General features: G+C 38.6%; 4 protein-coding genes across 4 annotated transcripts in view; 3 read left to right on the top strand and 1 right to left on the bottom strand.

Moving 5' to 3' along the window:
• Positions 1-8,526: 8,526 nt before the first annotated feature.
• LOC135082774 (sodium- and chloride-dependent transporter XTRP3) overlaps positions 8,527-27,359 on the bottom strand; it is a 41,750-nt gene continuing 22,917 nt past the window's right edge. The window contains exons 7-14 of the mRNA XM_063977540.1: positions 26,769-26,919; positions 25,049-25,250; positions 23,932-24,091; positions 22,674-22,836; positions 11,336-11,536; positions 10,111-10,197; positions 9,168-9,244; positions 8,527-8,616 (exon numbers count right to left, since the gene is read on the bottom strand). Coding sequence (XP_063833610.1) covers positions 9,170-9,244; positions 10,111-10,197; positions 11,336-11,536; positions 22,674-22,836; positions 23,932-24,091; positions 25,049-25,250; positions 26,769-26,919 — 1,039 coding nt within the window. The 3' untranslated portion in view covers positions 8,527-8,616; positions 9,168-9,169. The remainder of the gene's footprint in view (positions 8,617-9,167; positions 9,245-10,110; positions 10,198-11,335; positions 11,537-22,673; positions 22,837-23,931; positions 24,092-25,048; positions 25,251-26,768; positions 26,920-27,359) is intronic.
• Positions 12,448-15,185, top strand: LOC135082770 (esterase FE4-like). The gene is made up of 3 exons (XM_063977534.1): positions 12,448-12,720; positions 13,067-14,295; positions 14,845-15,185. The coding sequence occupies exons 1-3, from the start codon at positions 12,550-12,552 to the stop codon at positions 15,026-15,028; spliced, it is 1,584 nt and encodes a 527-aa protein (XP_063833604.1). The 5' UTR covers positions 12,448-12,549; the 3' UTR covers positions 15,029-15,185.
• On the top strand, positions 15,436-18,134 carry LOC135082771 (carboxylesterase 5A-like). Its single transcript, XM_063977535.1, has 3 exons — positions 15,436-15,966; positions 16,371-17,599; positions 17,891-18,134. Exons 1-3 carry the CDS (start codon positions 15,796-15,798, stop codon positions 18,072-18,074), a joined length of 1,584 nt encoding a protein of 527 aa, XP_063833605.1. The 5' UTR covers positions 15,436-15,795; the 3' UTR covers positions 18,075-18,134.
• Positions 19,077-22,186, top strand: LOC135082769 (carboxylesterase 5A-like). The gene is made up of 3 exons (XM_063977533.1): positions 19,077-19,381; positions 20,330-21,558; positions 21,858-22,186. The coding sequence occupies exons 1-3, from the start codon at positions 19,211-19,213 to the stop codon at positions 22,039-22,041; spliced, it is 1,584 nt and encodes a 527-aa protein (XP_063833603.1). The 5' UTR covers positions 19,077-19,210; the 3' UTR covers positions 22,042-22,186.

The raw sequence follows: 27,359 nt of genomic DNA, 5'->3' as shown, positions 1-27,359 counted from the left end.
ACTGTCAGTCAGACTACGCAACACGTCATTGCGACAAGTGTAAATATAGAAATACAAATCTTTGCTTGCGTTTATCGCCTCAACTCTCGCTGCGCGACTTGTATCAAACATTATTATGAACTTTTGTTTTATTACAATAGAAATATAACTCTTTATCCTCCTCTTTTTGACTAGTATCCGTATATTTAAACACGGATTTATGTTTTGCTTTTTTTATCGAAGATTAAAAGTTTTAAAAGTATGTATTACAAAATTATAACATCGCAACGTATTGCGATGAGCCTGTCGCGTGGTTTTCTTATGAATATCAGATTGTTTTTTCTGTAAATATTGTATACTTGGCTTTAATTTATGTTTGTATTAGCTGTTTTCTCGAACTGTTCTTTTAAAATACAGGACGTCCCAAATTTAGACACCACAGATAGATGTGCTTGAGACGTCTATTAAGTCCATTTTTTTTAAAAACCAATATCGGTTTATTTCAAAACTCATCTAACTTTTCTATGTTTTCTATGGACATATTAAGCTTATTCGAAGCATCTTAGGCCCAGCTACCTCCAGTGTCAGTTGACGTGCAAATTTTGGGACACCCTGTATAAATAACGTAACGTTTTTCGTTACGGGATCAAGTGAGCGATTCAGAACCAATTGGTATTCCAATAAAATAGAACTCGTAATTCGTTTTTCAGCCTTTTAGTTCATAAGTTCGAAAAGCTATGCTTGGTGTATTTTAATTTAATTTTGACAAAATGTATATTACTTATGAATTTATTATAGACTAGCGGCCGCCCGCGACTTCGTACGCGTGGATCCCGTTTTACCCCCTTCATCTATCTTACGCGGTTTAGATTTTTTCATACAAATGTTTTTTTCCCGCTAACTCCCGTTCCCGTTGGAATTTCGCAATATCCTGTTGTAACTAAGCTTTAAGTTTACTAAGGGACCTGCATGCTAAATTTCAAGCGTCTAACTTAAGCGGTTTAGATTTTTCATACAAAAGGATTTTCCTGGTAATTCCTGTTTCTGTGGGAATTTCGGGAATTCCTTTCTTAGTGCACCTCTTCGGTACCTAAGCTACGTCCCTTATAAATTTCAAGTGCCTACGTTTAGCCGTTTAGGCTGTGCGTGAGTATGTCAGTGAGTCAGTCATACAAAAGGAATTTCCCGCTAATTCCAGTTCCCGTGGGAATTTGCAATATCCTGTTGTAACTAAGCTTTAAGTTTACTAAGGTACCTGCATGCCAAATTTTAAGCGTCTAACTTACGCGGTTTAGATTTTTTCATACAAATGTTTTTTCCCGCTAACTCCCGTTTCCGTGAGAATTTTGCAATATCCTGTTGTAACTAAGCTTTAAATTTACTAAGGTACCTGCATGCCAAATTTCAAGCGTCTATCTTACGTGGCTTAGATTTTTTCATACAAATGTTTTTTCTCGGTAATTCCCGTTCCCGTAGGAATTTTGCAATATCCTGTTATAACTAAGCTTTAAGTTTACTAAGGTACCTGCTTGCCAAATTTCAAGCGTCTAACTTAAGCGGTTTAGATTTTTCATACAAAAGGATTTTCCCGCTAATGCCCGTTCCCGTGGGAATTCCTAAGTATCCTATAACCTGCCCAGGAGTATGAAGAATAATTGTACCAAGTTTCGTTAAAATCCGTCAAGTAGTTTTTGTTTCTATAAGGAACATACAGACAGATAGACAGACAGACAGACAGACAAAAATTTTACTGATTGCATTTTTGGCATCAGTATCGATCACTAATCACCCCCTGATAGTTATTATGAAAATATATTTCATGTACAGAATTGACCTCTCTACAGATTTATTATAAGTATAGATGTTGTTACATGTTTATTGTATGTGTGTTGTATATTAAATTATGTAGGTACGATAATAATATATGCGACTTATGAATATGAATTTTATATGAAATGTAAATTGCTCTAAAATAAAACTATTTATTTAAAATACTTTCCTTTTACTTCAAGTCCCTTACGTTTATTGTTTTAATATAATTATATAGTATAATTAAAGGGCGAACGCGGGGAGGTGTGCCGATTAAGTGGGAAGGAGAGTCGCATTCCAGCGAGGTACGTAGTTAGCACGATCGGATTTTAGGCCAAATTTTGTGCTTAGGGATACAAATAAAACAACAAAATCAATTAGCAATTTTAATCTTGCGTTTCGAAATGTAATTACAATCTTAGTTTAATATCATCGTGTACTACGCTAGTGGGATATCATCCCGGAGTCTACTCAAACAATAATACTGGGGCCGATTCCGGGTACCACCTCCTAGCCCTATCTCTTTCTAGCCTAGGAAAATGAAAAGAGACATGCTTAGGTATGTGAAGTTAGAACAATAGTGATCCAAGTCACATTTTTAGCTTTCTGAGAATGTGAATGTCAAAATGCGCTGGTAACAACTTTCGTTTTAATTACAGTTGGATCACTATTCCTAAACTCGGCAATCAGCAGTCTTTTTAACGTTTTAGATGTAGATAATAATCTAATATCTTTTCATATTTAGAACTTTTCTGTAATATAAGCTAAAAAGAAAATAGAGTTTGGTTAAAAAGATAGTGTACACGGATTCGGACCCCTTTGCTCTCTTTGAGCGCTTATCAACTACTATCGCGTTAATCTATCTGGAAAAGCTGGGTAGGCACTGGGTATAAGGCCGGCACCACACGTTGGCCCCAAAATTGGCTCCAACATTAGCCCCAACCGCTCGTTTAACGTGTCGATCTAGAAAATAGCTTGTCCCAACGTTGGTGCCAAAGCTATTGGGACCAATACTGGGGCCAACCTGTGGAGCCGGCCTTAGCCAAAGTCGATAAAAATATTTGTAATGCACAGTTCGTTAAAAAACGAATATTTATTGAGATATCGATTGAAATTGATTTTGTGATACACCGTCAAGTTTTACCACATTTTATTAGTTACGGGAAAATGTTGCCTTTGTTTGGCCATTTTAGAAAAATTAATTAATAAAATACTTTAAAAGAATAGTTTTTTGTAATTTTCTTTGGCATGTGCTTACCGAGCCTTTACATTTAATTTGTGTTGTGTTAGTACTTATATTTTATGTATAACGATATCAGTTGTATAATTTATGGCATTACAGTATAATTGTACGAGTTGCTGATTGATATCTACAGTCAAACGGTTGCCATTTGTGAAATGTTTATGTATTTAAATAAATATAGTTATAATATTAAATTACTATTATAAAACACAGGGTTTAAGGTAAATGAGTGAGAGAATCGCGCGCATAAGTAAATAAAGTTTAATCGCGTTGAAGAATATTATGGAATTTTCCGAGGAAAATTAATGTTTTCACAGCTGTAATGTTATTTTTCACGTTTGTATTAGTTTATAAAAATACACGCCATAATCATAATTATATTTTATACTTTTATAAAAGTCGATACATGTAGATAATGTATAAATAATAAGAACAAAAAATATATTAAATAAATATTGTATCAATGAATACCTAAGCATTTCACAACAGACAATAAGTTATTATTTAAGTAATATAATCCATCGAACCATGTTTAATGAATGAAGATAAACACTACAATAATCGGTAGAACTACGCTATGGATTAAAATCGGAATAATTTCGATTTCATCGTCTCTTTTACATGCCTAATCGATTTTCTTACATTATGTACATTGAAAGCTTCCAGAACCTGTCGCGTGTCTTTCTTTCAGAAAGTTTTCACGTTTTTACCACTCAGTTGTATATTTCCAACAATATTACAGTTTTATATCACAGTGGGGATAACATATCCGTGCACTGGACGAAATATAATACTGATAAAATTTTTGGAAATATAAAAATACTTTTAAATATCATGTAACCTATTTGATCCGAAATTTTAGAATTTCCCAAACCCGCAAAGTTAGGAGGCAGAAAGTGTATAACTGTATAATTGAAACAGAGTTACTACATTTTATAAAATGTCGTTTTCATTATACATACATTGTAATTATACGTATTATATTTCACGTAGTAGTGCAGGTCGACCTTATTTTAGACTAAGTAACAACTACTATGGCGATGTACTCTATTCCTAGATTTATATTTTATTTAATTTAAAGTCAATTTAAGGCCGCCATATTAATTTCCCAAGATATAGGTAGGTACATTAAAATATGAGATATGTTGAGTTGACAATACAGTGCAAAATTAGGACAATTTGCAAACTTATGTTATCATCATTGAACAAGTAGTTTATTGATTACTACTAGTAAATAAACAACGTGTGTATTTGTCGGTAATTCAATTAACGTTAAATCCTGAAGTTAGTTTATAATTCAAAGTGGCTGCATGACAACGCCACTCTTGTGGCGGAGCTTTGGGCTGACACTGTAGGTTTGTTGTAGACACGAAAAGAAGAAGAATTCAAAGTTAAGAGAAAAATGTATTAAGTACGCTGATCGAATCAGTTTGAATGTCTGAATTTGCGATATTTATTTGAATTATTTCTTGTATAGTTATTATTATATTATTATATACACAATCCGCCTCCCCGTAGACATGTCAACGTGTGCGTTCTACGCGTGTCGATTGAAACTTAGTATTTATAAGCTAAACTAATGACTAGCATCGAACTTCTCCTAGCAATTTAGTAACTAACATTCCAACCGCTGGTCAATCTGAACAAATATGATACGAATCATTCATTGACTCCTGACCTGAATAAGCTGCCTGATTTGATACCTACACCAAATGAAGGACCACGTAATGAAAAGAACAGAAGTTATCCCATAGCAATTTAAAAAAATCATAACCTAATTCCAATGTTATTTGGTATCAATCTGATAGTATTTAAACATGATTCGTTACTATCATTTGAATGAGAATAGTAGGAATACCTACTTAAATTGTCATTGATTATGAAAATTTTTGATAAAATGTTTCTAAACACCTCTGCCCTGTAACTAGGATATTGCCCGTCGTTTCAGCCAAATGAAACGACGGGCAAACCTTTTTGAAATTAATTTCTAAAACTATGAAATCTTCAGTTTCAAGTTGACCAGCGTCAATACCAGGTTAAAGCATTCATCGTGCCGAGGAACATAACTTTCCTCAGAGCCTATTTTTAAACCAACCGAATTTAACATGCTTTCCTTGCAGGACTATTCGTCGGAGTAATTTAAAAATACATATTAGAATATAAATGTCGAAAGAAATAAGTATTAATGTGTTTATAAATAGTATAAACCAGAATATAATGTAAAAACCGGATTAAAATAAGTAGATAATGTAATATAATTGAAATATTATTGTAAGTAGGTTGTTTTTATTCCTGCAAAAATACTTTCACCGTTACACCGCACCTTTCGTCTCAACCAACATTTTTATGGTATAACTCCTAAGCGTTTCGCTAAAAACATCTATACAAAGCTACTTTTTTGTGACTTTAACGATTTGCTATAAGTATTAAAAAATCTTGAATTTATTTTATTCTTTGGTTATATCATTCGAAAAACAATGTTTCAGGATTAGTCCGTAAATAGAGGATAATTTATATTCACCATATTTTTAAGTACCTAACTGACCGAATTATAGGTAAATGATAATAAAATAAAAGATATTAAACTAGTCAGAATTCGTGAAATCATAAAATAGCTTTGTACAAATGTTCATCAACAACTTTTTTATTTTTCAACTATTTTAAAGTGCATTAAACGCCGCACGTATTTTTTTATTCATGTATTTGGTGACGATTTTGGTAAAGATAAAAATTACTTATTAAGTAGGTAAAGCTAAGAAATTGCACACAATATTTTTCTGTCCTTGATTGAAATCTAGTTTATTCCAATAAATATGTATGTAATAAATAATTATTCAATAAGTAATGGTTTTCCTAGTTGTAAAATAAAATTATATTAATTATAGTATTGGTTTAGGTCGCCATTATGCAAAACAATTCAAGTTATATTTATGAAAATTAATTATATTGGTTTTATACTAGAGATGAAACGGATATCCGGTAACTATCCGGTAGGCCGGATATCCGGCCTAAATTTACTATCCGGCCGGATACCGGATAGTAACTCACTATCCGGCCGGATACCGGATATTAAAAAACTACGACAATTTCACTCTAATGACGAATCTATACTTCTATACTTAATATTATAAATGCGAAAGTAATTCTGTCTGTCTGTCTGTCTTGCTTTCACACCTAAACCACTGAACCGACTTTGTTGAAATTTGGCATAGAGATAGTTTGAGTCCCTGGAAAGGAGATAGGATAGTTATTATCCCGGTTTTTGAAACAGGGACACGCGCGATAAAGTTTTTCTGTGACAGACAAAATTCCACGCGGGCGAAGCCGCGGGCGGAAAGCTAGTACTAAATAAATAAATATTTGTTAATGTCGAAATATAGCCAATTAAATTAGGCGATCTTTTTTTCACTGATGGTCTGATGACATGATGCAGTTCAGTCAGATTACGCAGCAAGTAAACTAATTTAAATTTTCCCTATTCAACCACACACTCACGATGGCAACCGAAATCGCTCGAATTGATCTGCCCCCTAGACAAGTGGCAAAATCTGACATTCTATTCGGACGGATACGGATTTGATTTTCGAAAATCCCACCACCACCCATGGCCATACCAACCTCGCGGTTATTGTGGCCGAATCTTGAGAGATGCGCGCGGAATTGCGGCTGCCTACGGCAGATTGCACTCCACCGCGCGCAATTCTTGACTCTCTACAAGTTCTTTAATCTTTGTCCATTTGTCCCTTGCCACTCTCCCCCTTCTGGGGCATGGACTCTACTGGCACGTTGGTGCCTGGCCGCTAGGCGTCTGACTGTTCCGCCTCCTATGCCACGCGTGCGCGAAACCTCGCAGCCGCGCGAAGTTCGCCTCCGAGCCGACAAGATCGGGGTACCACGCAGGACCGTAACCCTCCGAGAGCGCTATCCCACTCAGCATCTCCCACCGCAGGTCTTCATACAGAGGACAGTACCACAGAACGTGGTGCCTGTCCTCCTCACTCTCGCCGCACTCACACATACTCCCCTCTCGCAGCTTCATGTCGCTCAGCCTTTTATTGAAGCACCCGTGTCCAGTGAGTATCTGCGAGGTCACATAGTCCGGTTGGACCCAGCGCATGCTGAGCCTACCAGCCACCTCCGGGAAGAACTGATAGAGCTCACGACCTTTGGTCTCCTGCTCCCAACGCTGCTGCCAAAATACGATCACCGAATCCCGTATATCGCGTTTTCGACTGCTCATCTCGTCCAGGGTCGCGAGCTGGCGCGTCCTCAGTACAGCCGTCCGTCCAGCATACTCCACCTCGAGGTCGGCGGGCAACACTCCGGCCAAGACCGGGAGCGCGGCCGTGCTGACAGACCGGTAGGCCTTCGTCAGCAGCACGAGTGCCGGCCTCTGCCCCCTCAGGACAATCCCGCCTACCGACTGGACTTTGACCCGCTCAAACCAACACGCCGCAGCATACACAAGCGTGGCAACGAACGTTCCCTGGTAGAGAATGCGCAGACCGGGGTATCGAATGCCCCAGGAGGACGCAGACACACGCGAAACCTTCCCGAAGCATTTGGCTGCGCGCTCTACAATGTCCTGTGCATGCTGCTGATTTTCGAAAAGTGTGACTTGTCTACTAGACCCACTGATCGCGTTCGAAGCACCTGGCGGCGCTAAACTCGTCATGACATACAACGAGACAATGGGCCAACTATCCGGCCGCCGGATATCCGGCTATCCGGTCTAGCAGCTCGCCGGATATCCGGTATCCGGTATCCGGCCAAACCACTATCCGTTTCATCTCTATTTTATACATTTGGTATAAATATAATTTACTAATTTTGGAATATATTTTTTTAGTTTTTGAGGAACAGAAAAATTGTGTGCAAATAATCATTCGCAACAATCGCTATAAATGATCAACAACTTACCGCTAAGTTATACTTAGGTCATACCGTTGGCCGAATTCTTCTATGGCGTCCTAACCTACCTTCAACACATCCCATAATTATTTGTAAATTAAAACATTAAAATACGAATTAAATTCAATAAAATTAAGAGTTAATTAATATTAGGCGATCATGCTAATATAATTACGTTAATGCTAATAATAATGTTTGATCTTACCGGAGCTAGAACTCCTTGTTTTTAATTTATATTATAACTGATCTATAAACAATATAATAACATGTTATTGTTCAAGACTCAAACAACAGTCGATACGCAAATCGTAACTTAACCCTCTATAGGGCACATCATGTTGAAAGCTGTCATTGGTTTAAGACCTTAGGAGAAGGCTTACAATATGGTGGCAATATGACAGAGCCCCATTAAAGGTTAAAGTGTCGTAATTCATTGAATTTCATACTCCAAGCGTTACTATTGATCACCAAACATAAGACATCATAAAAATAAAGTAAACATTCAAAACCAACGGTCATTCGTCGACGACATCCATCTTGAATGCGGTGGGCTTCCGGCCAATCGGCTTCATCGCCAGTCGGCGGCCGCTTCCGGTGTTGAGTATCTCTTCGTCACTCGAGCTCGAGTCGTCGAAGCGGCCGGACGGACGGATCTCGCCCTCCGAGTCTGAAGACTGCAGAAAAAATTATATAAATGATAACGCGAATGTTTGATGTTGACGCTTTTGTTAGACAACTGTATTTGATATTAAAATATCGGCTGTAGCGCTTTGATTGAAGAAATTTGGGAATTGAATTCAAATTGTATAATTTTCAGAAAGTCAAATAAAGTTGCCTTTATCAATTTCTGGATGACGAATTCAAGATAGGTGAAAATATAAAAAGTTAGTAAATATATAAATATTATGAACACTGTTCGTGTAATTTCTACAATGCAGTGGAAATTAAAAATTACCCCAAATTAATAAAAATATAAAATCCCAAACTTTATGTTTGTGCGTAAAAAGTATAAAACTATCTAGAAGCAGTTTAAAAATAACAGCAAGCAAAAGCAAGAATTCTAGTAACAACCAAAAACTTATTTCTAACACTCTTTAGATTAAATAAAACATGCAATTCGATCAAAATCCTTATAAATAAACATCAAGTGGTAGAACAATGCTGAAGCTAGAAAGAGACGGCATGCTAAAGCGGTTAAAATAGTGCGAGTGTGACAGAGACAAACATTTATTTCTTCGGTCTGCTGCGAGCGATGCTAGCTGGCGGCCGCTTGCTCGCTCTCTCTTCACTGCTATCGACGCCCTATAGAACGCGGTAATTTTTATTTACAATAAAATTAAATAATAGGTATATCAAAATATAATAATAATATTAAAATGTACCTATCTCTTATAATCTGATTTAGTAATAATATGGCTTATCTGCTTTAAAAAAAAGTCTATTTAATAGAATAGTACTGATTTAGTACTTAATTTTTATAGTTCATTAAAATTTGGTTTAGTTTATTTTTATAATATTTTATGTTTAAGTATAAAAAATGTTAATCAAAGGAAAGAGTGTTTACTACATTAGGTACATTATGCTATACTGCTATAATAAGTAGTATTAACATTTTGAAAAATTCTGAATTCGGAAAATATTTTAAATTTAGTAAAATATTTATTGCGATATAAAATTAATATGATTTGTTTTAGTATAATTTATACAAAATATACACATATAGGTAAATATTATGAAAAAGATACTTCGTTCAGGCGTAGCTAGAGTATTTATTATTCAATAATTGTATTATTGACGTATTCGTGAATATTATTACGAATAATAGTAAATAAAGACTTAAATACCGAGTGAAAAATAGCACCTATTTTTAGTTGAGTAACAATAGTTTGTAATATAACTTATTTCTTACTCAATATTATTTAACATTTCATCATGAAACCAAATAATAATGAATTCTATGCATAACGTACTACCGATATAAAAAATTTCACATCTCCTTTTCTCCACTTCTTTACCCTCACACCATGCACTTCAAAGTTCAAAATAAAACACACTCACGCCTCAATATCTTCTCAAATATTCATTTAATTTTATTTATTTGAAAAACCATTCAACTAACATTCTCTGTTTCATGAAAAACACTAGCTACGCCCAAAGTCCGTGCTTACATCGAAGTCTCCAATGGTGAATTTAGTTCCGGCTGCGTCCGCTACCAACTGCGCCGGCGCTGGCGGCGCCGTCTCAGGAGAGAGCACCTACCCAGGTTAGCCATAGCGGTTATTTACAGTAGTAGACTAATGGTGAAGGCAGTTTTTGCATGATCATGACAACAATATAACATGTAAAGTCTAGATCTAGAATGTTTTTTGAAGACACGTTCCAATATTGTTTCAGTCCAATCCCAGATACCAATCAAAATCAAATCATTGAACCTTGAACATTGCAAGTTTGGTTTCTTCTGAATGATACTAAGAGATGGCGCTGTCTGTATGTTATATTGCGGTATAAAGTTGTGTACTTAAGTAATGAAGTTTTAAATACTTTTTTTATAAAATGTAAAAAGGAAAAACTGCCGTCAACATGAAAACATTAATTTGCCACAGTAAATACTAGCGACAAAATATAGTAAGTTATACATTTGACCTTAAATAGTAGCGATTATTAAACAGTCCACTGCTGGACGTTATTTGGCTGAAACGAAACGAAATATAAACAGCTTTTGAAACAAAATTTAATGAGCAAGTATTATACTTTGCCGCTAATATTACATAGTGTAGCAATAAAGAGGGTGTTGCTAGCGAATAGTTAAAGTTAGCACCAGTAAAACTAGCAAAGACAAGAAATACAAACAAAATAATATATTTTTAACGTACGAAGTAAGTAGGTGCCTACTTCTTAGTATAGGGTATAGTAATATTATTATAGTTAATTGTTTTAATAAAAACTCGTTTTATTTAATAATTCAGTTAGTTAACAACAATAAACAAAAACGATAATCTATACTGAACACAAAATAAACAAAATTGATTGAATAAATCAATAAAGTAACAAATATAATTGACATTTAGCTATTTAACAATATAAATAATTTATTTTAAAAGTATTAATAATCATTCTAATGATTCGATCCTTGAGGAGACAATTTTATCGTCAATCAACCGAATTGAGAACCTCCTCCTTCTTGAAGTCGGTTAATAAAACAACTTTGCTGTATTATAATTATTCTTTCAAAGAACCACATTCTCTACCAGGTGATATCACCTTGGAGAAATGACATAACCATTTTTTGTACAGTAGAAAACCTAACTACTCCCAAATCCGACCAAAAACAACAAAAACAAAAAACTAAACGGTATCCATAGAGCCATAGCTCGCGTATTTCAAACAACTCACATCCTGGTCGCTCATCATCTCTTTGGTTGAGACGGTGGTCTCGATGCGTCGGATGGATCCCTGGTGGATGTCCACGTCTAGCGCCAGGCACTGGAAGCGGCGCAGCAGGAGAACCACCGGGATCGGCAGGATCCCAGCCAGAATCATGACGACGGCTATGGCTAGCACCCAGTCCGGGTAGGACTTCTTCACTGTGTGACCCTGGGAACCAAAATCAGATCAGTTAGTAACCAAATCTTGGCGATGGCTATGCTTGGCCTAGCACCCAGTCTGGGTAGAATTTCTTCACTGTGTGACCCTGGGAATCCAAAATCAGATCAGTTAGTATCCAGATCATGGGGATGGCTATGCCTAGTACCCATTACGGGTAGCTCTTCTTGTCTGAGTGACCCTGGGAATCAAATCAGATTATTTAGTGTCCCTTCCAGGAGAACGACACCTCTTTTTCACTGTAACCCCGGAAATTAACATCAGGTCATTTAGTCGGTATTGTAGGAGGACGACGGTACCTATCTAATTTATCATAGGCAAGGAAGGATTTGACCTACAATACAATCCCCAGTCTCCTCACTGTAGTGCCAGCCAGATGAGTTGGGGAGATAGTGGACATAACCAACATAAATTTGACGAACATTATAATCGACATCTAGATTAAAAAGCATAAGTCTCTTTCTGGTGCAATCTGGTAAAATGGTACTATTTATTGGATTTGACAGTAATATTGCACAAAAATAACCAGCGGCTTAACAATATTGGGCATATTAATCACTAGTTCACTACCTATTTTTACTTTTGTTATGTTTTCCTCAAACGTTTCACCAAAACAATACTATCTTTTAGTTACAAGTAAGTGTGTAACTAGGTAACGTCCCGCCTGTGACTAAGCGCAACTAGTCTGCCAACGCGGAGTTGTCTATCAATTAAATGTTGTTATCCTTGGTTAAAGTAGGTACACTCGATACGATATAATTCGAAGAAAATTTGGTTTTGAAACATGTATTTTATGATGAAAATACAAAAATACCTACTAAGTAAATGGAGTATTTCGACTATAGATTAGATGAATATCTAATCTGTTACGTAGTTTATAAATACGACAGACAGCATTATTACTGTGCGACAGACAGCATAAAATATCCTTGTATCGCTATAATAGGTATTAAGGAAAACGTGTTTTGGTACACGCATCCACAATCAAGTCAGTCTAGCCGAAGATGCGAGCATTACAACCGCTTATAATTTTCGGGGTTGCCCTGCAAGTGTTTGGTAAAGATTTCGTGGTAGTGAATACTTCTAAAGGACAGATAAAAGGTCGTGATGAAGGATCTTATAAAACCTTCTTTGGGATTCCGTACGCTAGAGTGGATGAGGAGAAACCGTTTGGGGTGAGTCAGCATGATTTTTATATTTATATTAAAGAGGATTAGTGAATAAATAATCTTCGTCAATGACAATACACTGCTGCATGTAAGGTTCTCCTAAGGACCGCCACAAACTCCGATATCTTGTCTTTATTCAGTCACTTCCAGCCACGTTCTTGAGGTCGTTGGTCAAGTGAGTTGGGGAGCATATTATATTACGTTTCCCGAGACGTGGTCTATATTCGGGAACCTGTTTGGTTCTGCAGCAGTCCCACTGCCGCTTCAGCTTGCTTTGTTTTTGAAATTAATTTGGTCTTAATTATACGTTATACATGAATACATGATATCTACAAATTAATACTTTTTTCAGGTGTCTTCACCCCACCCAAACTTCACCGAGCCATTCGAAGCTACCGATCCTACCATAATTTGCCCTCAACTATACCAAAATCATGGCGTCATCCAATGCCTCCGGCTTAATATTTATGTCCCCAAAACCACAAATAAGAAGCTACCAGTCATGGTCTGGATTTATGGAGGGGGCTTCATCTTTGGCAGTGCCGGCGGCTACGGAGGCCAGCATTTAGTGCAGCACGATATCATCGTGGTAACAATAAATTACAGACTTGGTCCATATGGATTCCTTTGTTTGGATGACCCAGAAGTTCCTGGCAACCAGGGTTTGAAAGACCAAGTGGACGCTCTGAAGTGGGTTCAGCAAAATATTAAAGCCTTCGGCGGGGACCCTGCGAAGGTTACCATCGCTGGCGAGAGCTACGGTGGAGGCTCTGTAGATCTGCACATGTTTTCGAACACAGAAAAGTTGTTTGACAAAGCAGTTGTGCAAAGTGGCACTGCTCAAGCGGACTCCATCTTTGTGAAGCCAGATTACAAGGCTGCGATTAAACTGGCTGCTTTATTTAATCACACAGCCAGTAGTACTAAAGGTGCTCTAAAATTCCTTGCACAAAAAGACCCTCAAGAGTTGATGACAGCCTTCAGTTCCTCTGGCATATTGCTTAGAGCCTGCAAAGAAAAGAAGTTCAAAGGAATACAGAGCTTCCTTACTGACGTCCCTTTTCATTTGTACAAACCGAAAAGAGTAAAAGACACACCTGTGCTCTTTGGATATAATAGCAAAGAAACATTCGATACAATTGCAAACAAAACTGATGACTTTTTTGAAACTAATAAGGATGTGTTTATAAATGAGCTAAACAGAACTTTCAACTTTCATAAGAAAGAGTTGTTGCAAATATCTAGCATTATGAAGAAGTTTTATATGGGAAGCAAACCAGTTGGACAAGATACTAAACTGGCTTTGGGTGATTTTTGGGCTGATTTACGTTTAACACATGCAACTGAAGCATCTGTGACAAGGCTAGTGGACCAGGGCGCTAAAGTGTATAAGTACATTTTCTCTTACATTGGAAATAGTAAGTATAAGAATGTATCTGGAGCTGGAGCATACCATACTGAGGAACTGCAGTATTTGTTCGAGTTGGGGGAAGAATTCGGTTTTAATCCTTTAGTCGAGCCTGAACAAATACAGATGAGGGACAGGATGACCACAATGTGGGCGAATTTTGTGAAACACGGGTGAGTTTAAAACAAGTATGACGTACACACACATGCTAGTCCATAGACCATTGGTTCCCAAAGTGAGGGGCGTGCCCCCCAGGGGAGGCGCAAAGACCTTTAAAAGGGGGCGTGGGCCATCTGTGTACTTGAGTATAAAAAACCTGCGACCGCTGAGAGCGACCCAGATTTTTGTATGGTCCGAAGGGGGCGCGTCTCAAATAAGTTTGGGAACCAATGCCATAGACAATAATCTTAAAATACTTATGAGTTTTGAGGTCAATGGCCAGGTGGCAAAAATAAATTGCTATATTATATTGTTATGCACATGATAAGCAAACAAATTATTAGTTTAGTCCACTTCCACGAAACTAATCGACCAAATTGGTATTATTTTATGTAGGTAATTTCATACCTGTTAAATCTTTAAAACTGATTATAAACAGCATAAATTGATAAGGCAGTACAAAATTCTGATTTTTCTTTCATTTTTTACTCGTTCAGTGACATAAGGGTGCCTTCTTCTTAGAGCACAGAATAGAGGTGGTTAATGTTTTGTTTATTTTGTAGGAACCCCACTCCAGAGACATCGGATCTCCTGCCAGTGCGATGGGAGAGGGTGCCCAAGGACTCCAGACCCTACTTGAACATAGATGTGACGATGGAAATGTTCGAAGACGTGTACCATGACAGGGTAGCATTTTGGGACCTGCTGTGGCACAACTATTGGAGAAAATCCAAAATTTTATCGTAAAGACACAAATCGGTGAAAATATTATTTTACAACATAAGTACCAATTTAGTACTTTTAAAATTAAGGATATAAGTAGGTATACCATGTATAATTATGTAAAAGTGTAAAGTCAAAATAATAAAACTATGATCGGCAAATTATAATAGTTGGAACTTCAGTGTTTTAATTTTAATTCCAGATATCCTTTCTGCCAGTCATTGCACTTGTCCAGACCAGACATAAAACAATATTCATTTCTATTTGTTGTAGTGGTTAAAATATAGTATTATGCAACAACTGACTGCGCTATGCCACAATATAGGTATAAGTTCAATTACTTCTATAGTTGGCACCTAAGTACATAAAGTTACTTAAATAAATGTACCTAATTGATAAACACCATGTCATTGTATTGTAACTTACTTATTTTACGAGTTCTGTTAAGTTGTCCTCAAATGTTTCACATACTGAGTAGGTAGGTATTTACTTTGCATTGTCTCGATCAGTGACTAAACACTTACTAATTTGCTACGGAGATGTTTATCAATAAATAATATTTTTTAAAGGACACTCCAAAACTCAATAGAATCACACACAGTACAAGTAGGTACGTATAGATCCAATATATCCATGGGTGCGTATTCTTCATGGAACTTTTTATTTCTACGTCAAGTAATTAGCTTGCTTTCCTTGTGCAACAGACAGCATTATTTTCCTTTTATCACTATACCTAAGGAAAACTTGTGGTATAGTTACACGCATTCACAATCAGGTTAGTCTTGCCAACGATGCGTGTGTTACAACTGCTAGCACTCCTTGGGCTTGCCCTGCAAGTGTTTGGTGAAGATTTCGTGGTAGTCAACACTTCTAAAGGACAGATTAAAGGTCGCGATGAAGGCTCTTACAATACCTTCTTTGGGATTCCGTACGCTAGAGTGGATGAGGAGAAACCGTTTGGGGTGAGTCGGAGAATGTTGTTACTTTTATTTAAAAAGTATTCATAGTCATAGTCATTTATTCCATTAACAATAACATAATCGTATTGGAAATAAAAAAATAATCGTATCTTGATACGTTGCATTATCTTAGTGGTAGCTTCCAGCTGCCTCCCCCATAGAGCGCCATAAACGCCACTCTGTTCCAGCTCCATAGCTTGAGTTTTGGAAACATCCTCAATACTAAATCATCTAATATTTTATCACATTAGACATCCAACACTAGGTTTGTCGAAACGTGTTGGCTCCATTCGGGGATCCATTTTGTTCTGTCAGTGACAGACATGACAGACCTACTGCAGCACTATTTTAGCTTGCTTTGTTTTAGGACTATAAAATATCTAATTTGGTCTTATAACCTTTTTCAGGTTTCTTCGCCCTACCCACACTTCACAGAGCCATTCGAAGCTACCGACTCTACCATAAACTGCCCCCAGGTAAACCTCGCACATAGTAGCATCCAATGCCTCCGCCTCAACATTTATGTCCCTAAAAAGACAGACAAAAAACTGCCAGTCATGGTCTGGATCCATGGAGGGAGCTTCATTTTTGGCAGTGCCGGCATCTACGGAGGCCAGTATTTGGTGCAACACGATATCATAGTGGTAACAATAAATTACAGACTTGGTCCATATGGATTCCTATGCTTGAATGACCCAGAAGTTCCTGGCAACCAGGGTTTGAAAGACCAAGTGGATGCACTGAAGTGGGTTCAGCAAAATATCGAAGCGTTCGGAGGAGACCCTAGGAAGGTGACTGTTGCTGGCGAGAGCTACGGCGGAGGCTCTGTAGATCTGTACATGTATTTGAACACACGAAAGTTATTTGACAAAGCAGTTGTGCAAAGTGGCACTGCTCAAGCTGACGCTATGTTTTTGAAGCCAGATTACAGGGCGGCGATTAAACTGGCTGCATTATTTAATTACACAGCTAGTAATACTAAGGATGCTCTAAAATTCCTTGCACAAAAAGACCCTCTCGAGTTGATGAAAGAATTCAACTCCTCTGGCATGTTGCTTAGGGCCTGCAAGGAAAAGAAATTCAAAGGAGTACAAAGCTTGGTTACTGACAATCCTTTACATCTGTGCAAACCAAAAAAGGTAAAAGACACACCTGTGCTCTTTGGATACAATAGTAAAGAAGCATTCAATATAATTGCGAACCAAACTGATGATTTTTTTGCAAGTAATAAGGATGTGTTTATAAAGGAACTAAATAGAACTTTCAACTTTAATAGGAAAGAGTTGCTGCAGATAGCAAGTATTGTGAAGAAGTTTTATATGGGAAGCAAAGCAGTTGGACAAGATACTAAACTGGCTTTGGGTGATTTTTGGGCTGATTTCCGTTTAACACATGCAACTGAAGCATCTGTGACAAGGCTAGTGGACCAGGGCGCTAAAGTGTATAAGTACGTTTTCTCTTACATTGGAAATAGTAAGTTTAAGAATATACCTGGAGTTGGAGTATACCATACTGAGGAACTGCAGTATTTGTTTGAGTTGGGGGAAGAATTCGGTTTTGACCCCTTAGTGGAGCCTGAACAAATACAGATGAGGGAAAGGATGACCACAATGTGGGCGAATTTTGTGAAACACGGGTGAGTTTATCGATAAACATATTTATAACAGGCATAAACAAATCGCAATATCACTAAGTTTACCACATGAGTACCACATTATGTTATGCAAAGGAATGAGTTGAATTTGATTTACTATGGTGTATTTCCTTTAACGAAACTAATCGACGAAAATTGTATTAATTTATGTAATTTCATAGCATTAATTTAGATTTTCTTGCCATAATGTAGTAAAAAACTGCTTGCATTTTTTACATGTTTAGTATGTTAGGAGAGACGTTTCAGGTAGTTCATGTTTTGTTTATTTTGTAGGAACCCCACTCCAGAGACATCGGATCTCCTGCCAGTGCGATGGGAGAGGGTGCCCAAGGACTCCAGACCCTACTTGAACATAGATGTGACGATGGAAATGTTCGAAGACGTGTACCATGACAGGGTAGCATTCTGGGACCTGCTGTGGCACAACTATTGGAGAAAATCCAAAATTTTATCGTAAAGATACAAATTGATGAGAATATTATGTTGCAAAATAAGTATCTAAATCTAAATTTTTTATTGCATATTAAGAACCAATTTAGTACTTTTAAAATGAAGTATAATATTATCAATAAGTATGTTAAAGTGTCGTCAAAATAATAAAACTTTGATCTGAAATTTTTAATAGTGGAACTTCAGTGTTTTAATTTGAACTCCAGATACATCCAAAGTTGTTCATTCTTCACCGTAACATTATGGTGTTGTGACCTATCAATAACCGATTACGTAATGCCACAATATTATATATTTAAATATAAGTATAATATATAAATATATATATAATTATATTAAAAATAAATAAATAAATAAATTTTTATAATGTATTTTTATTCTTTTTTGATAATTTACATTGTAAAAAAATATTTCAAATTAAGAATCAAAGTTAATAAAAATATTATTAATATTAGTACCTAAGTAATTGATTTAACTCAAGATAGATATGCATTTAACAACATTGGGTAAAATATTCAGTTGTTTAAGAGCTCTGTTAAATTTTCCTCATATGAGTCACCATAACACACTGTCTTACACTGAGTACTAAGTAATGCCCCGATCGATGACTAAACACATACTAGTTTGCCCCCGCGGAGATGTTTGTACAAAAATATTATACTTCATAAAAATAATATTAAGTGAAATTTAAATAAATGAATCGACACTCAAAAGTCTAACTTCACTAACCATACGATGATATTTACTTCAACAGTTTTTTTATTTAAACCCAGTCTTGTCAAACTCACTTGGGTGGAACAGGCATAATTTCAATTCGTTTTAATTTACTTATTTTTATTTGTGTTTTGTGTTCAGTGCATGCAGTTATCACCTGCAATTAAGTCTGCACTTAGCATGAAAACGATAACATTATTGTTTTAGTTAGTGGTGTAACCTTGTTGTTAATCTAAATAAATAAATAAAATGGTTCAATTTGTACAATACCTAGATGTGTGTTTCAAAAAACTTGTTATTTCCACGTTAATTATATTATTTCGAATTTCTTGTGCAACAGACGGCATCATTTTGTTTTTAGTGGTGTAATATTAAGGAAAACTTGTGGTTTAGGTACACACATTCACAATCAGGTCAGTCTAGTCAACGATGCGTGCGTTACAACTGCTTATACTGTTCGGCGTTGCCCTGCAAGTGTTTGGTCAAGATTTCGTTGTAGTCAACACTTCTAAAGGCCAGATAAAAGGTCGCGATGAAGGCTCTTACAACACCTTCTTTGGGATTCCGTACGCTAAAGTGGATGAGGAGAACCCGTTTGGGGTGAGTTGGAATATGTTATTTATTTATCGTCATTATCAGGTCATATTGTATTGTAGTCCACTACAGGGACTCGATCCTTTCCATTTTACTAGAGGCAAATGAAGGGTTGGACACACGCATGCTGGCTGGAGTTGCCTAGTCACCTTTTGCGTTATTCATAGGAAGAATGGAGGTGTTGGGTTTTTATGTTTTTTTTATTACGTACCTAAATTAATATTGGCTCATGATACGTTTCACCATGGCACTGTCTAAGGCTCCATCAACGGATGCAACAAAGCATAATTTTCCTCTTTTTTAGCCAGCTATGTCCTTGGCATCATACCGTGTAAATAATTCTTCATAATTATCTACTGGGTGGCGCAAAAGTACTGGCACTAAAGAAAATACTTTTTTTTTTTTTATATGACATTTTCTGTCATTTTGTTGTTGAAAATTGTGTAGTGAACAAATGTAAAATACACTGAAAATAAACATGGACCGTTTTACTCCCCAAGAACGTGGAATAATTGTGTCAATGTTCTTACGGACGCTTTTCCAGGCCGAGTTATCTCTCGTTTTGGCGATTTGCCTTGGCCTGCAAGATCACCCGATCTGACCAGTCCAGACTTCTTTCTTTGGGGTTTTTTGAAATCTCGGGTGTATGTGAACAAGCCACAGACTCTCGCAGCTCTAAAAGAAAACATTCGTCAAGAAATAACGAACATATCGCAGGAAGTGTTACGGCAAGTTATGCAAAATGTCATAAATAGGGCTCAAATGTGTATCAACTCTGGAGGTCACCATTTAAAAGACATCATCTTTAAATCCTAATGGTACGAAATTTAATGGCACAAATATACATTTAAAAAAACCTAAATCTAGTTTTCTAATTTAGAAAAAATGTTATAGCTGAACCAAATAGGGTCTTTACTTTTGCGCCACCCAGTATAATTTTTTTTTTTTTTTCAGGTGTCCTTGCCCTACCCATACTTCACCGAACCGTTCAATGCTACTGATATCACCATAAGCTGCCCCCAAGTGTTCCGCCCCCAAAGCATCATCCAATGCCTCCGCCTCAACATCTATGTCCCAAAAACCACAAAAAAGAAGCTGCCAGTCATGGTCTGGATCCATGGGGGGGCCTTCATATTTGGTAGTGGTGGGGACTACGGAGGTCAGTATTTGGTACAGCACGATATCGTCGTGGTAACAATCAATTACAGACTTGGTCCGTACGGATTCCTTTGCCTGGATGACCCAGAAGTGCCTGGCAACCAGGCTTTGAAAGACCAAGTGGACGCCCTAAAATGGGTTCAACAAAATATCGAAGCGTTCGGAGGAGACCCTAAGAAGGTTACAGTTGCTGGTGAAAGCTACGGCGGAGGCTCCGTAGATCTGCTCATGTATTCGAATACAGAAAAGTTATTTGACAAAGCAATTGTGGAGAGTGGCACAGCTCAAGAGGACGCTATGTTTGTAAAGCCAGATTACACGGCTGCTATTAAACTAGCCGCATTATTTAATTACACAGCTTGTAATACTAAAGATGCTCTAAAATTCCTTGCACAGAAAGACCCTTTCGAGTTGATGCAAGCATTTAACTCTTCTGACATACTGCTTAGGGTTTGCAAAGAAAAGAAGTTCAAAGGAGTACAGAGCTTCCTCACCGACGACTCTTTTCATCTGTACAATCCAAAAAAAGTAAAAGACACCCCTGTGATCTTTGGATATAACAGCAAAGAACAATTCAATACGATTGCGAACGAAACTGACGACTTTTTCCGAAGTCTTAAGGATATTATTATTGAGAGCCTAAATAGAACTTTTAACTTTAATGAGGAAGAGTTGTTGCAAGTATCGAGTATCGTGAAGAAGTTTTATATGGGAAGCAAAGAAATTGGACAAGATACGAAGCTGGCTTTGGGTGAATTTTTAACTGATTTCAGTTTTACACACGCAGCTGAAACCTCTGTGACAAGGCTAGTGGATCAGGGGGCGAAAGTATACAAGTACATTTTTTCCTACATTGGAAATAGTAGGTATAAGAATATACATGGAGTCGGAGCATATCATACTGAGGAACTGCAGTATCTGTTTGGGTTGGGGGAAGATTTCGGTTTTGACCCGTTGGTGGAGCCTGAACATTTGATGATGAGGGACAGGATGACGACAATGTGGGCGAATTTCGTAAAATACGGGTGAGTTTATTGAAATGTTTATTATTCAATTTAACTGTTTTTAATTCGATGCCCACAAATGCCAGTGGCTTGTACAAATTGAAAATCACTAGCTGTACCTAATTACATATTTCCTCAAACGAAATTAATCAGTTTCCTGTATGGGTGTGTGGATTTATAAGTGATTTCTAAATATTCTGTAATTGTTGTTTAAACTAGAAACAGAACCTTCAATTTCCTAATCATTATCAAATAATACTTGCATTTTTACACGTTTATGATAAAGATGCCGACTCCTAATTGAATGTTTTCTTTTTTAGAAACCCCATTCCAGAGACATCAGATCTCCTGCCAGTGCAATGGGACACGGTGCCCAAGGATTCCAGACCATACATGGACATAGATGTGACGATGGAAATGCTTGAAGACGTGTACCATGACAGGGTAGCATTTTGGGACCTACTTTGGTACAACTATTGGAGACAATCTACACTTCTATGTTAAGAAAAAATTATAATGAAGATATTGTGTTAGAAAATTAAATTTTGTTACTGATAATTATCAAGTCAAAAACAACAAATTATTATGCAATTTTTATGGTGGTGGAACTAATTAGATTTTAATAAATTGGCAACATTCATGTCTTTGATGGTATATGTTTTATAATTCATTATCATTTTCAGAATTATTTAAGGCTTTATTTATCTTTATAAGGTAATAAATCACGTTTTAAATTGATGAGCTTGGTAACGAAGTAATTGCTTAAAAATAAATTGTTCTGATTGTTATGTCTTCGCATCGAATACTGCCACCGCGATGCAGGTGTCGAAAAATATGTTTACAACGCCATCTATTGAGTTGTGAATGGACCACTGTGACATTACACGTTAGTACAGATTACATAGATCTCGCTACTGGTAGCAGTTGAGGATTTAGCATGAATAAAGGCCATTTGACCTATATTGTCTTATCATCACAGTCGTCGAAGATTCGACAAAGGATCCAAGTATCACGTGGTCTCTGTTAGTGTTGTGTCATATTCAAAACATCATACAACGCCATCTGTCGACATGTGACGGAACTAAATTGCAATATTACTCGTTGTAATGCAGGTATTTAATACAGATGTCACTTACCTCGGCAGCGTCCCAGGCGCTGTACTCCGGCGGCTTGATGAGCATAGACACGATAGAGGAGACCAGGATCCCGGATACGATGAACGGCCCGACGTAGCGCCAGGTGATCTGCCAGTACAGTCCTGGTCTGTAGCCCGTCATCTCGTAGATATCGTTGGTGAACCTGCGAAGGAAAACAATCGAATAAGAATTGAATATTGTTCGTTTCAGCCAAATGACGTCCACTGCTGGACAAAGGCCTTCCCCAAGGATTTCCAAAACGGCCGGTCCCATATTCAGTTATTTCCGGCGTCCCTTCACCAGATCGTCGGTTCATTTAGTGGGAGGCCTGCCCACACTTGTGCATGGTGTTCCGTACCGTGGTCGCTACTCGAGAACTTTTCTGCCCCAACGACCATCAGCTCTATGAACTATGTGCCCCGCCCACTGCCACTTGAGTTAAACAATGTCAGTCACTTTGAATTTCCTGCGGATCTCCTCATTTCTAATTCCACAACACAGGGAAACTCCGAGCTCCATCGCTATTTAGGTGACCTTGAGCCTTCTTATGAAGCCCATAGTAAGCGACCACGTCTCAGATCCTCACAAGCAAAATATAAAACTCACCGCTCGTGTCCATTTATGTGTAGATGACGGCTATCATCTCCATGAGAAATAAAGAGTCAGGTGATGTTTTAACGTCTTCAACTTCTGCCACAGGAGCCCAAACCTTAAGACCAAAGACATAAAACTCACCGCTCGTGTCCATAAATGTAGATGACCGCTATCATCTCCATGAGAGCGACCACCACCAGCCCGAACATCTTGAGCCAGTACTCGCGCGCGAAATGAGGAGATCCGCAAGACAACCAAAGTGACCAATATAACCCGCAGAATTGCTAAAATCAAGTGGCAGTGGGCGGGGCACATAGCTCGTAGAGATGATGGCCGTTGGAGCAGAAAAGTTCTCGAGTGGCGACCACGGGCTGGAAGACGTAGTGTGGGCAGGCCCCCCACTAGGTGGACCGACGACCTCATAAAGGTAGCAGAAAGGCGCTGAATGCAGACCGCTACCAACCGGGCGATATGTAAATCATTGGGGTAGGCCTTTATTCAGCAGTGGACGTCTAGTGGCTGAAATGATGATGATGACCAAAGACATAAAGTCGAACATCTTAAAAGCTGGTACTCAAGAACATCAGACCCAACAGGTGATGTTTAACGTCTTCAATTTCTGCCACAGGAGCTCAAACCTTAAGACCAAGGACATAAAACTCACCGCTCGTGTCCATAAATGTAGATGACCGCTATCATCTCCATAAGAGCCACCACCACCAGCCCGACGGTGCCGGCGAAGGAGTCGAACATCTTGAGCCAGTACTCGCCCGCGCCAGTCGTGAAGATCAGACCCACCAGGAAGCAGAATACGCACACCACGCCTGCGGAAAGATATAAATGGTTACAAAAGATCTTAGGGCGCCTTCAAATTAGACGAGTGGGGAAGCGCTGCAATTAGTACGCCATACTAGTTTTCATACAATGAGGGTTTTCGCGAATGAAAAATCCGCCAGATGGCAATACGTAGACGCGAGGTCCAAATGCTGCATGATTGGTTATTTTTGACATGACTTTGACAGATATGTCAAATCCACCAATCACGCAGCAGTCAGACCCCACATCCACGTCCCGCCATCTAGCGGATCTTTCATTCGCGAAAACCCTCATTTCTAGAAGCGCAACAGCCGCATGTCTTTGTTAAGGTGTCACTTTGGTAGTGGCGCTGCAACTGCGCTTCTAAAAATTATATCAATACTATTAGTGACTGTTGCCGCGCCACTGCAGCGCTTTCTCACGCGCCTTATTTGAAGACGCCCTTAAAAATATTTATTTAGTCCGATAGAGAAAGACTCCGGATCAAAAGCTGAAGTTGTAGTGCGCTGGTCAATCTGTCGAAGAATCACGAGTCCTAAAGTGGAGACCGTGCGTGACTCAGCAAGGGTAAGACAACTTGCCTTAATTGCGTGGTCACCTCAGATCATCTATGATCTGAGGTGGTCACTGACAAAAGCTGGATGTGACAAGTTGAAAACAGGATAATATGGTCCGTTCAGAGCAGGCCTGTCTCCAGCAGTATATACTCCTATAGGCTGCTATAGTTTGGTCTGCGAGCACGTAGAATTTTGTCCAATGACCCCAAGCTACCCATCCTTATCGCTCGCGCTATTATATATTATGTTGCTGTCGCGCTCGCACACTCACTGCACATTCGCGACAGCAATATAATTACGCGCGAGAGATAAGGATGGGTAGCTTGGGGTCATTGGACAAAATTCTACGTGCTCACAGACCGGGCTTTAGTATAGGCTCATTTTAGGACAAAATAAGTTATAAGTGACCTGTGATAACCGGCTTGCTCAGTCGCTTGAAGAAGTCGATATCGAAGATGGTACACAGCATGCCCTCCATGATGCCGATCTGGCTGCCGAGTCCGAGCGACAGGAGCATCAGGAAGAAGGTGATCGACCAGAACGGCGCTGGAGTCAGCTTGAGGATGGCTTGTGTGAATACTATGAAGGCTAGTCCGGTGCCTTCGGCCGCCTGGAAGTAAACGGTTAAGGATGATTTATGTTATTTTTTGTACATTTATAAAGGTCAGATTTTTTAGTGTCAGGTCTGATACTAAAGTCTTAACGCGGCATTTCATAAAACAACAAATTATTGCCTCATCAATAGCAGCAGAACTGCGCCAGTGTCAGATTCAAGATGGCTTGCCTGAACACTATTGAGGCTAATCTGAAATGGCCCTGACATTAGCGATTCGGTCTGACACTAACGGCCCTCATAGACGCACCCATTTCCCGTTCTAAAAACTCAGATAAAAAGTTTACAGTTGGTATGGGCTCTCTAACCTACCAGTGAGAGCACTGAGCTGTAAACGTAGTGCTATATCGGAACATACTCTGTATCTAGGGGGACAGTTCAAGTGTCCTTCCGGTAGTAATAGAATCTTGTGTCCATGCCATGGTGCACAGATTATAACTCCCATACTAGGGTAGGCCTGCCTCGTGGGGCATATCAAATTAAAAACAAAGAAACTGTCGAATATGTTTACTGTGTCTAAGGGGTCAAGATTCGGGGGTAAGGGAGGTTTCACAGCTCTCCAGGAGATCAGTACAGACCGCCCGTGCACGGGAGACGCGTACGGGTAACACTTGCGATGCTCTGAATTTACTCTGAAATATTCTAGCACCCTAGATGTGTGTCCGTTCCAGGAACCAGGATCTCCCGGAGAGCTGTGAAACCTCCCTAAGACAAACTCCACTGCGTTACCTCTTCCAGCTGCCTGCCGATGGTGCACTCCGTGACGTTCATCTGCGCCATATGCGTCTGATTCAGCAGCGGGAAGTGCTCCCGGTAGTAATCCATGCCAACCTTGTGTACCAACACAAGATTCTATGACAGCCACACGAAGGCTACGCCTGTGTCATGGGAGCATCCCCAATAAAAAACAAATAAACTGTCGAGTAAGTTTACTGTGTCTTGGGGGACAGGGCAAGTATTGCGGTCACAATGCTTACTATAGAAATGTGTACCTAGTCTCTTTAGACGTTGACGTCGTCGTTTTTTATGGCATCCATAGAGAAACGTGTGACGCTGACCATATGCCGCGTAGCCTAAGTTCTCCAAACTCCGCGCTGCGTTACTATTAAGTTTAAAGTCTTCTGCTACGTTACCTCCTCCAGCTGCCTGCCGATGGTGCACTCCATGACGTTCATCTGTGCCATCTGCGTCTGATTCAGCAGCGGGAAGTGCTCCCGGTAGTATAGCATCTTGTGTCCATGCCTTGGTGCACAGATTCTATGACCCCCACACTAGGGTAGGCCTGTCTCATGGGAGCATCCCCAATAAAAAACAAAGAAACTGTCGAGTAAGTAACTAAACTACGCCGTAAAGCGTTTAATAGGAAACGTAGTCTATAATCTCCAAACTCCGCTTCGTTACTATTAGTGAGCTGCCACACTGGCGGATTGCAAGCGTTTTCAAAGCGGCGATGCAAACGCTTGCAATCTGCCAATGTGGCAAGGCCCTTATGTTAAAAGTCTTCTGCTACGTTACCTCCTCCAGCTGCCTGCCGATGGTGCACTCCGTGACATTCATCTGCGCCATCTGCGTCTGATTCAGCAGCGGGAAGTGCTCCCGGTAGTAATCCGCGGTCGAGTTCAGGGTGAACCCGCCGAAGTGGTGCGTGGCCAGGAACTTGATTTGCCTGTCAAAGAACACGGGGTTTAAGGCTTTATTCTAGAGAGAATAGATTCTTTATTCGTGGAACAAAACCATGCTAAGAACTTGATGCTTGTTTTGGTCCTCAATCATTAGACATACCGAAGACTACGACTTTTTGTCGGTCAATAGTGGAGTCGCCTTCGAATTTGTATGAGGAATTGGCCGATACCAAATTGGTGTAATGTGCGCACTTCCACATGTTCATACTTATTCAAAATACCATCGATTCTGTCCTATAGTTAATTGGTCTTATTTAAAAACGATCAATCGTGTAAGCGATACTTAAGTATCAATAGATTCAAGGTTGGAACTCCAATATTTGCACAATATAAATACGCCTTATGTAATGTTTCCAGCTACACGCGTCGTCGCGTGGATCAATAAATTACAACCTACTTGTGCTATTCTGATGTAGCTAAGGTA

This window comes from Ostrinia nubilalis, chromosome 22 (genome assembly GCF_963855985.1).
Source record: "Ostrinia nubilalis chromosome 22, ilOstNubi1.1, whole genome shotgun sequence".
Classification (NCBI taxonomy): Eukaryota; Metazoa; Arthropoda; class Insecta; order Lepidoptera; family Crambidae; genus Ostrinia; species Ostrinia nubilalis.
This window is presented reverse-complemented; position numbering and strand designations above follow the sequence as displayed.

Coding starts and splice junctions, on each gene's coding strand:
- LOC135082770 (XM_063977534.1), top strand. CDS start 12,550: ATGCGAGCATTACAACCGCTTATAATTTTCGGGGTTGCCCTGCAAGTG. Junction 12,721..13,066: donor ATGAGGAGAAACCGTTTGGG/GTGAGTCAGCAT, acceptor TACTTTTTTCAG/GTGTCTTCACCCCACCCAAA. Junction 14,296..14,844: donor GCGAATTTTGTGAAACACGG/GTGAGTTTAAAA, acceptor TTTATTTTGTAG/GAACCCCACTCCAGAGACAT.
- LOC135082771 (XM_063977535.1), top strand. CDS start 15,796: ATGCGTGTGTTACAACTGCTAGCACTCCTTGGGCTTGCCCTGCAAGTG. Junction 15,967..16,370: donor ATGAGGAGAAACCGTTTGGG/GTGAGTCGGAGA, acceptor AACCTTTTTCAG/GTTTCTTCGCCCTACCCACA. Junction 17,600..17,890: donor GCGAATTTTGTGAAACACGG/GTGAGTTTATCG, acceptor TTTATTTTGTAG/GAACCCCACTCCAGAGACAT.
- LOC135082769 (XM_063977533.1), top strand. CDS start 19,211: ATGCGTGCGTTACAACTGCTTATACTGTTCGGCGTTGCCCTGCAAGTG. Junction 19,382..20,329: donor ATGAGGAGAACCCGTTTGGG/GTGAGTTGGAAT, acceptor TTTTTTTTTCAG/GTGTCCTTGCCCTACCCATA. Junction 21,559..21,857: donor GCGAATTTCGTAAAATACGG/GTGAGTTTATTG, acceptor TTTCTTTTTTAG/AAACCCCATTCCAGAGACAT.